The 10,133-nt window shown below is 45.5% G+C and overlaps 1 protein-coding gene across 1 annotated transcript in view; it reads left to right on the top strand.

Moving 5' to 3' along the window:
- LOC311248266 (neuroligin-3-like) overlaps positions 1-9,787 on the top strand; it is a gene marked incomplete at both ends in the record, with an annotated part of 17,480 nt that extends 7,693 nt beyond the window's left edge. The window contains one exon of the mRNA XM_084339179.1: positions 8,994-9,787. Within this exon, the coding sequence (XP_084195305.1) occupies positions 8,994-9,787 (794 nt within the window). The remainder of the gene's footprint in view (positions 1-8,993) is intronic.
- Between the last annotated feature and the right edge of the window lie 346 nt (positions 9,788-10,133).

Below are 10,133 nucleotides of genomic sequence, written 5' to 3'. Positions count from 1 at the left end.
GGCAATAAGTGTGGGTGAGTGCGGCATGAGTGTGTGCCCGCTGTCCCTCTTTGGCGATCACGTGGGTCTGGTAGGATAGGAGGATCACGTGGGTCTGGTAGGATAGGAGGATCACGTGGTCTGGTAGGATAGGAGGATCACGTGGGTCTGGTAGGAGGATCACGTGGGTCTGGTAGGATAGGAGGATCACGTGGGTCTGGTAGGAGGATCACGTGGGTCTGGTAGGAGGATCACGTGGGTCTGGTAGGAGGATCACGTGGGTCTGGTAGGAGGATCACGTGGGTCTGGTGGGAGGATCACGTTTTCCTACGCTGGCTTCTGATCAAAGACATTTACTGTAGAAAGTGACCGTGACTCCGCTCCAGGCGGCGTTTGGGATTCAAGAAGGATCTCTCTCCGCACACGCCATGTACAGAGCAATCCAAGTCGAGATGTGAAGAGACGCCAGTATAGAGGGGAGATGTGGAGAGGAGGAGGAGGAGGAGGAGGAGGAGGAGGAGGAGGAGGAGGAGGAGGGGGGATATGGCAGGATTAAGCCCCAGCCCCTTCTGCCTCCGGGCGGCCATCTTTCATCTCGCGGCCGCTCCTCCTAATGCTTTCAAGTGGGCGAAATCCTTGACATCTGCCTCCGCGCCCCGAGACGCAGCAGAGGCCGCTGTCCCGCTGAGACAGACCGCCACAGGACAGCTCTGTGGGGCAGAGAGAGGGCGGGGCCTCACACACACACACACATAAACACATATACACACACACACACACTAACGCACGTAATGAGAAACGCATTATACAGATACAAATAGAAAAAGTTGGACAACAAACGTCGTACACACACACACACACACACACACACACACACACACACACACACACATAGACATAAACACCAACGCACACATAAATGCACCCATGCTGCGCCGATACTTGCAACTATATTTAAACCTTGACAACCCATTGCGAAATCACATATGCTTGCATTATTAAACCCACACACTTAGGCAAATACTAATAAACACACTCCACCAGATACATTTCACAGTTCACATTTCACAGTGTTCACAGACACATTTATCCCACTTATTACTCGCTAACAAATGCATGTAAATAGCTCTGTGAATAAACACTTTATATTCTCCAGGGAGAAAAAAAAAAAAAAAAACTGCTGATTCTGATTAATACTTGCAAAGTGATATATCTGGCACTTAAGTCTGCAGTTTACCTCATAAACAAAGACATAAACGCGGCAGGAAGACACAGAAACACCACAGGCTGAGCCGGGCCGCTTGTATGCCTCCGCTCTAGTCTCAGAGCGGTCTAATTATTTCAGTACGGATACGTTAGTCCAATGTGGGTTAGAGCTCTGCACATGCTTTTCTACGAGACTTAAAAAGCTAATCAGTGATCCAAACGTGAACAAATGGGGTGGCCCCACTGCGTGAATACTTTCCCCAAGGCAGTTGTCCTTCCGCGTTCGGTTTACGCGGGCCTGATTGGCCACTGACGCTTCTCTAAACACCCAATCGCGTTACTCCTAACGCTCGCTCCTAACTTTCAGAACTTCTCTCAGTTCCACAAGTCCATCACATCAGCTACCTACCTGCATCAATATACTACTAACTATCAACTAACTCGCTACCGCCGTGCATCAATATACTAACTAACTAGCACATCAATGCACTAACTACTACCGCCGTGCATCGCTATACTGCTACCGCCGTGCATCAATATACTAACTAGCACATCAATGCACTAACTGCTACCGCCGTGCATCGCTATACTGCTACCAGCCGTGCATCGCTATACTGCTACCATATCAATCGACATCACATCAATATAAATAACGTATTGTTTTCATCTCTCTATATTAACGTAACACGCTATTCATATCAATCGGCATCACATCAATATAAATAACGTATTGTTTTCATCTCTCTATATTAACGTAACGCGTTATTCATATCAATCGACATCACATCAATATAAATAACGTATTGTTTTCATCTCTCTATATTAACGTAACTAGCTATTCATATCAATCGACATCACATCAATAGTTAGTATAGCGATGCACGGCGGTAGCAGTTAGTGCATTGATGTGCTAGTTAGTATATTGATGCACGGCGGTAGCAGTATAGCGATGCACGGCGGTAGTAGTTAGTGCATTGATGTGCTAGTTAGTTAGTATATTGATGCACGGCGGTAGCGAGTTAGTTGATAGTTAGTAGTATATTGATGCAGGTAGGTAGCTGATGTGATGGACTTGTGGAACTGAGAGAAGTTCTGAAAGTTAGGAGCGAGCGTTAGGAGTAACGCGATTGGGTGTTTAGAGAAGCGTCAGTGGCAGGAAGGACAACTGCCTTGGGGAAGGTATTCACGCGGCCCCACTAGGGCTGGGCGATTCTTGCTCAAATGTGAATCACGATTTTTCTCTCTAAGAATTGAGATCACGATTCTCTCACACGATTCTTATTTCTTCAATTAAATAATTTATTGCACTCTTTCTTTTTTTTTATCCACTTTTTCTCCCATTTTCTATATTTTCTCCCATCCCAATTTCGTATCATCCAATTCAACCCTCCCCTGTCACGAACGCTGTTTCTTGCCTCCCACAAGCCGGCTGCAATGTGGACTAAGTCATACATAGCACAAGTCCCCTCCGGTACTTGAGGTAACAGCAGTCGCATCTTTTCACCTGCGCAGCTCGATCTCTCAGTGGCGAGGAGTAACGCGTGGGAGGCTCACGCTGCCCCCGACACTTCCTGATTCTACTGCGCAGGCGCACCAACCGACGTGTAGGAGTCGCTGTCCACAACGCCCGATCCCCACCCATCAGTTTCCCACCCCCTAATACGGCCAATGTGTATTAGTACGGACGACCAGCTAAACTGAAAGCAATGTGGAGCGCTGGGCTCGAACAGGCAAGCCCAGCGTCTCCGTCATTCGTGGCGAGCGCCTTGCCCACTACGCCACGTAGCCGCCCTTTATTGCACTCTTTCTTAAACAGACAACATAACATATCAAAGTGCTTGACTTAAACATAAACATGTGGTCAGAACACAACATTGCAGTGCATTTAGTCCATTCTCTCTCATTCTCTCTCTGCCTCTCTCTCCCTTTGTGGAGCGCGGAGCTCCTCCTGAATGAACAGAGAGCAGGCACGTCGTCACCAGCTGTATTCGAGCGCCCCTGCTGGTCATTGTTACCGTTAATACGGTGCCCAAACGGTGCCCAAGCGGTGGTCCAATGACAATTCATGGCTTCATCTCTATATGAAAGTGCTTGACTTAAACTTAAAAGTCTCTTGTAACATATGAAATAACTCAAGTCAGAATCGTCATCATTTAAAAAAGTTAACTTAAGTAAAAAAATTAAAAATTTAATTTAATATTTTTTAATACAAAAAATCATCATAATTTAGAAATTAGATTGCATAGGTCTATGAATCGAGATCGCGATTTTATTTCGATTAATTGCCCAGCCCTAGGCCCCACCACCGAAATGAAGAAATGGTTTAATTTATTTATATTATATTTAATTTATTTATATATTTAATATAGGTTTAATAACAAATGTATAGGTTTTCGTTCTCTAGTTTGATTTACTAAACTGTTGATAATGAGGAGGAGGCTACACTAGACAACAGGTACATATCAGAATCAGATTTAATACCAAGTATGTTTGCACAGTACAAGGGGAAAACGTAAGAATGTAGAATTGTAGTACTGCAGGTCAAACAAGTACTACAGTAAAAAAAATATTAAATGTATAGACATTTTTATACTTTCAAGAATAAAAAAGATTTAAGATTTACAAAAATATAATAGATTGACAGACCATCTATTTCTATTGTTTATTTATTGTTTTGACTAAGGGGGCAGGCAAAATACGATTTCCTTCTACCTCTGCTCCTTTTCGCTCATGGAAGGTGCTTTTATTATGAAATTATACCATTATACTTTTATGGAACTGTGCATTACCATGGAACGGAACAAATAAAAACTAATTGAAATGCAAATGAAAGATAGAGAAGAGTGAGAGAACAGGCAATATATCTTTCTTCCCTTAAAGTGGAAAAAGCGGTACAGTTTGTGCAGGAGCGTGCAAGGCATTTAACAGACAAAATGTGGAGACTGTCAGTCAACGTTATTTGTAGTGTCTATCGGGGGGGGGGGGGGGGGGTAAGGGACCGGGGGGGGGGGGGGGGGGCTGTTCATGTGGCATGAGGTTCTGGTCCCGACGGACCGCAGCCTCCTGCCAGAGGGGAGCGTTTCACACGGTTCACAGGGTGTCCAGGGTGGGAGGGGTCGTACCTGTACGCCTCAGGGCCCCTGGAGAGATGTCAGATTGCAGCCCGTCATCTTCTCAGCGGACATTGTATTCGCCGTATTGTGTGGTTGTTTAAAGGCTTGTTTGTGTTGGCTTTTGGGGGGCGTATCTCAAGCTGGCTACTGCAAGCTGTGTTGTTGTTGTTGCGTGTGGCTTGTTTCACTGGGCCTCTGCTCTGCAGCCGGAGAGGCATGCTCTCCCTCACTCGTGCAGAGTGGATCTCGTGAAGAGCACGTTTTTCGGGGTCAACGTGAATTTCTCTCTGACATGCCAAGAGTTTTGTAAACATCCCCTTCGCCAGAAGGCTCTAAGCTGTGAGGTCCATCAAGTAAATACAATTCCTCAAAACACTTGTACGGCACAGCGCACTCTCCATGGTGCTGAAAACGTTGTCTCTTTCCAAGCTTGTAGGTAAATACTAGGGATGCTCGATATTGGCTTTTTTACCGATACCGATATTCCGATATTGTGCAACTCTTAATTTCCGATACCGATATCAACCGATACCGATATATGCAGGGTTTCCCCGTCCAAAAAACTGAATAATTTCAGGTAACTAATAATTTCACTGGATATATATATAACAAATATTGTTATTGTTTTTTGTTTGTTTTTAAACCGATATTTTCCGATATCACATTTTACTGCCGATATCGGCCGATAATATCGGTCGGCCGATAATATCGGACATCCCTAGTAAATACCGTGATACTTCTTTGTAAGGGTAGTAGTGGCACGTGGTACCAGTGGTGTAACGGCTATGAAGACATCATTTCTATGTTATGTTCTGCAGTGTTTCTGTCATTTGGCCCGTTTGACCTACTTAGCCTACTGTGCTCTAAATGCTAATATCAAATGCTTTAAACCTTATTCTTACATAGTGTATTCAGTATTATGTCACTGTCCTGCAAAATCGACATGCTGTCCTCCTGCATTTGGTCAAGGCCTTACGAGATGAAAATGAAGCAGCAAACATTGCATTATATTTCAGAGATCATCTGTTTGAAAGTAAAAGTATCCTGTTGAAAATCCATTAATACATTTAAATTTCTTTGTATTTAATATGTTGTTGTTGTTGTTTTCAAATGGCACCTTGTATACCATGACAACTTTTTTGATGATACTTCTTTGTAAGGGTAGAAGCGGCATGTGTCAAAGGGAAAGCGTGTGGTTTTGTTGCGGTACTCTTGAATACCTTTTGTATTGGTACATCTCTTCATGAAGGAGCCTGGCCAAAAGACAGATGCACCTCGCAAAAAGGACCTCCTCTCTACTCTCATTCAAAAGGAAATCATTTGGAGGAATATAATACAATTATCGCAGAGCAAATAGTGTTCATTATTCTGTGCCTGTAGTGAAATGTAATTTAAATCGTTACTCCTCGCTGCAAACCAAACATAATCTATTTGGCGAGAGCACCCTTTGGGACTGTAGATTTGTTTCATTTAGCCTCTGAAGCTCACCGTAACCTCGTACCTACGTAGATATGGTCGGGAATAGCTGGACTATAGGCCTACTGTTTTTCCGGTTCTCTTTGCACTACAATCAGCAGCCAGTAAACAGAAGGGCAATTACCTTCTTTGTATAACGGCTTCTCGATAGACACTGTTTTATTGTGCTGTTTTTATTGTTATTCGCTTGAATACAGTGAACAGCTGCAGCACAATATCCTGCTGCCGGTGTAGAAAGCACCTTCGGATTCTAGTTTCATTTATAGCCGTCCACCCACAGCATGCTGTAGTGTTTAGTAGCATTAACATAGTAGTGACTCATGATCTTTTACATTCAGGGGAGGAACACTCGCTGTGTGATGTGTGTCTGTGTGCATACGCTCTTCAGATTACTGGTGACACAGATGCAGATGCAGCTATATGTTGTGTATGGTAGTATGGTTCTTACTGGTAAAGGAGATGCAGCTATATGTTGTGTATGGTAGTATGGTTCTTACTGGTAAAGGAGATGCAGATACTATATGTTGTGTATGGTAGTATGGTTCTTACTGGTAAAGGAGATGCAGCTATATGTTGTGTGTGGTAGTATGGTTCTTACTGGTAAAGGAGATGCAGCTATATGTTGTGTATGGTAGTATGGTTCTTACTGGTAAAGGAGATGCAGAGATGCAGCTATATGTTGTGTATGGTAGTATGGTTCTTACTGGTAAAGGAGATGCAGCTATATGTTGTGTATGGTAGTATGGTTCTTACTGGTAAAGGAGATGCAGAGATAAAGCTATATGTTGTGTATGGTAGTATGGTTCTTACTGGTAAAGGAGATGCAGAGATAAAGCTATATGTTGTGTATGGTAGTATGGTTCTTACTGGTAAAGGAGATGCAGATAAAGCTTTATTTTTGTCAAATCTTGCATTCTAGTGAATTTTCATAGTAACACTGCACTTCAGACAACCTACAACTGGTGATGGTGTCTATAGGTCTTCTTTAAGTGTTAAACAGCTGAGAGCAGTCACTGCTGTTTTTTGTGGTCTTCTTTCATACACACATCGTACCAAGTGTGTATTAACATCCTCACAAACCAACAAAGAACATGATCTATATCAAAAAGTATAATTTATGTTTTTTTAAGTATTTTTTACTCACATTGAGCTCTCATTGCTACCAATGCAAATTAGTGCTCACTGAGTAAAAAAGAACACACAAATTATACTTTGGGGGGAGCCATTATACTTTGGGGGCCCCCCAAAGTATTAACATGCAGCGGGAATCACTGGTTGTGTATGGTAGTATGGTTCTTACTGGTGAAGGAGATGCAGATACTATATGTTGTGTGTGGTAGTATGGTTCTTACTGGTAAAGGAGATGCAGATACTATATGTTGTGTATGGTAGTATGGTTCTTACTGGTGAAGGAGATGCAGATACTATATGTTGTGTGTGGTAGTATGGTTCTTACTGGTAAAGGAGATGCAGATACTATATGTTGTGTGTGGTAGTATGGTTCTTAAGGCCTCTACATGCTACAGCAACTTCAAAGCAACTGCACCACAACATCGACAAAGCAACGGTGTTGCAGACAGTCTGCCTTTATGCTTCTGCAACATCGACGCGCAAAGTTAGTTTAACTAAAGTTAGTTTAGGTTCGTGTTAACGTTAGATAATGTACAAAATAAACGTATTTCCGGTGCTTTTAGACGTCGCTCTTTTATTTTGAAATCCCCCGACCGGAAGTGTTATAGTGTCTGTTGCTAGCAGCTTAACTTCTGTCGCCCGTTTCTGTGCTTTTCGAGCTAACGTTACCGTAACGTCATTAGTTTCCAATGGAGAGGAGAGAAAGACCTCGGCTGACATGCAGCTCAAACTACCTGTTGGAATAAATTAATTGATTGATGTTTAACTTGTCCCTGTGTGTGTCCAGTCATTTCGACTAGCAAACGTTGTATTTAACGTTACCTCAGGATACCACTGTATTTAGTTGGTTAGCTATGTAGCTAATGTGGATAGCATTTTGTATAGCATCAATGCTAGCTGGCTGGCTACAGCTTTATTTACTAAATTATGGAGGCTTTTTAATCGTCAAGGTAAGAGAGGATTTGTCATGATCAACTGAAGGCGTATGCTATGGAACAATATGTGCTTGGGTTTTCAGAAAAAGGCCAGCTATGACGCTAATTATTTAGCTAATATTGATAGCATAGCTTGCTGGCTACAACAATGGCGGATGGTATTCCTCGCTGCGGGACCAATATTATTCTATGACAGCCCCGCCCCCATTCGCTAACCAACCAATCACTGCTACGCAATATCAACGCAACGGCTGTTTAGGTTAGATTTGGGGGACATGTACGCAACATCCTCGCAACACAGTCTACAAGACCCTCTGCAACAACCGCGTTGAAATCGCGCCGATGTTGTGTTGAAGTTGCTTTGAAGTTGCTGTAGCATGTAGGGGCCTTTACTGGTAAAGGAGATGCAGTTAAAGCTATATGTTGTGTATGGTAGTATGGTTCTTACTGGTAAAGGAGATGCAGATGCAGCTATATGTTGTGTATGGTAGTATGGTTCTTACTGGTAAAGGAGATGCAGATACTATATGTTGTGTGTGGTAGTATGGTTCTTACTGGTAAAGGAGATGCAGATACTATATGTTGTGTGTGGTAGTATGGTTCTTACTGGTAAAGGAGATGCAGATACTATATGTTGTGTGTGGTAGTATGGTTCGGTTCACCAGCTCGCGGTGCTCCTGCTACTTGTAATGAGGCCTACGGAGCGACCCGGGCAGCATCTGCTCCTGACAGACACATAGCCTTCATTACCGGGGAAGCGTAGAGAGAGAGGGATGGATGGAACAGCAGAGGATGAGAGGGAGAGAGAGAGAGAGAGAGAGAGAGCACACAGAATGCTGATTCCCTCCACTGTCTCTATGCTCTTTGTGAGACCAGGCCATCTGCACATTCATTATCGCAGCCATGACTCCATTATTGTATTGTGTATGGCATTAATGCACCCTGTCTGGGCTTTGTTACTCTTATCAAACGCGTCGCTGACAGAAGCCTTTTGATTATGGCCGGCGATGTATTGTTTGAATAAAATAACGACGACAATCATATTGTGTATGTAACCAAATGATACACCGGGATCACAGATGCACTAACCTAACGACGCCCCCCCCCCCCCCCCTCCCCCCTCTCTCTCTCCCCCCGTGTCTCCCTCGTGCAGGTCTGTTCCACAGAGCCGTCATCCAGAGTGGCTCGGCCTTGTCCAGCTGGGCCGTGAACTACCAGCCCGTCAAGTACACCCGTCTGCTGGCCGAGAAGGTGGGCTGCAACGTCCTGGACACCATGGACATGGTGGACTGCCTGAGGAAGAAGAGCTCCCGGGAGCTGGTGGAGCAGGACATCCAGCCGGCCCGCTACCACGTGGCCTTCGGCCCCGTCATCGACGGCGACGTCATCCCCGACGACCCGGAGATCCTGATGGAGCAGGGCGAGTTCCTCAACTACGACATCATGCTGGGCGTCAACCAGGGCGAGGGCCTGCGCTTCGTGGAGAACGTGGTGGACTCCGAGGACGGCGTGTCCAGCAACGACTTCGACTTCTCCGTGTCCGACTTCGTGGACAGCCTGTACGGCTACCCGGAGGGCAAGGACACGCTGAGGGAGACCATCAAGTTCATGTACACGGACTGGGCCGACCGGGACAACCCGGAGACCAGGAGGAAGACCCTGGTGGCGCTGTTCACCGACCACCAGTGGGTGGAGCCCTCGGTGGTGACGGCCGACCTCCACGCCCGCTACGGCTCGCCCACGTACTTCTACGCCTTCTACCACCACTGCCAGAGCCTGATGAAGCCTGCTTGGTCAGACGCCGCCCACGGGGACGAGGTGCCCTACGTGTTTGGGATCCCCATGATCGGCCCCACCGACCTGTTCCCCTGCAACTTCTCCAAGAACGACGTGATGCTCAGCGCAGTGGTCATGACCTACTGGACCAACTTCGCCAAGACCGGGTGAGTCGGATTGGCTTGATATAGCGAAGTGCAAGGGGATATTGTAATCACTTGTGTGTGTGTGTGTGTGTGTGTGTGTTGTGTGTGTGTGTGTGTGTGTGTGTGTGTGTGTGTGTGTGTGTGTGTGTGTGTGTGTGTGTGTGTGTGTGTGTGTGTGTGTGGTGTGTGTGTGTGTGTGTGTGTGTGTGTGTGTGTGTTGTGTGTGTGTGTGTGTGTGTGTGTGTGTGTGTGTGTGTGGTGCGTGCGTGCTGCGTGCGTGCGTGCGTGCGTGCGTGCGTGCGTGCGTGCGTGCGTGCGTGCGTGCGTGCGTGCGTGCGTGCGTGCGTGCGTGCGTGCGTGCGTGCGTGCGT

Source organism: Notolepis coatsorum, assembly GCF_963971535.1.
Source record: "Notolepis coatsorum genome assembly, contig: SCAFFOLD_1809, whole genome shotgun sequence".
In the NCBI taxonomy this organism is placed as follows: domain Eukaryota; kingdom Metazoa; phylum Chordata; class Actinopteri; order Aulopiformes; family Paralepididae; genus Notolepis; species Notolepis coatsorum.
Note: the sequence above shows the minus strand (reverse complement) of the source record. Positions and strands in the feature narration are given on the sequence as shown.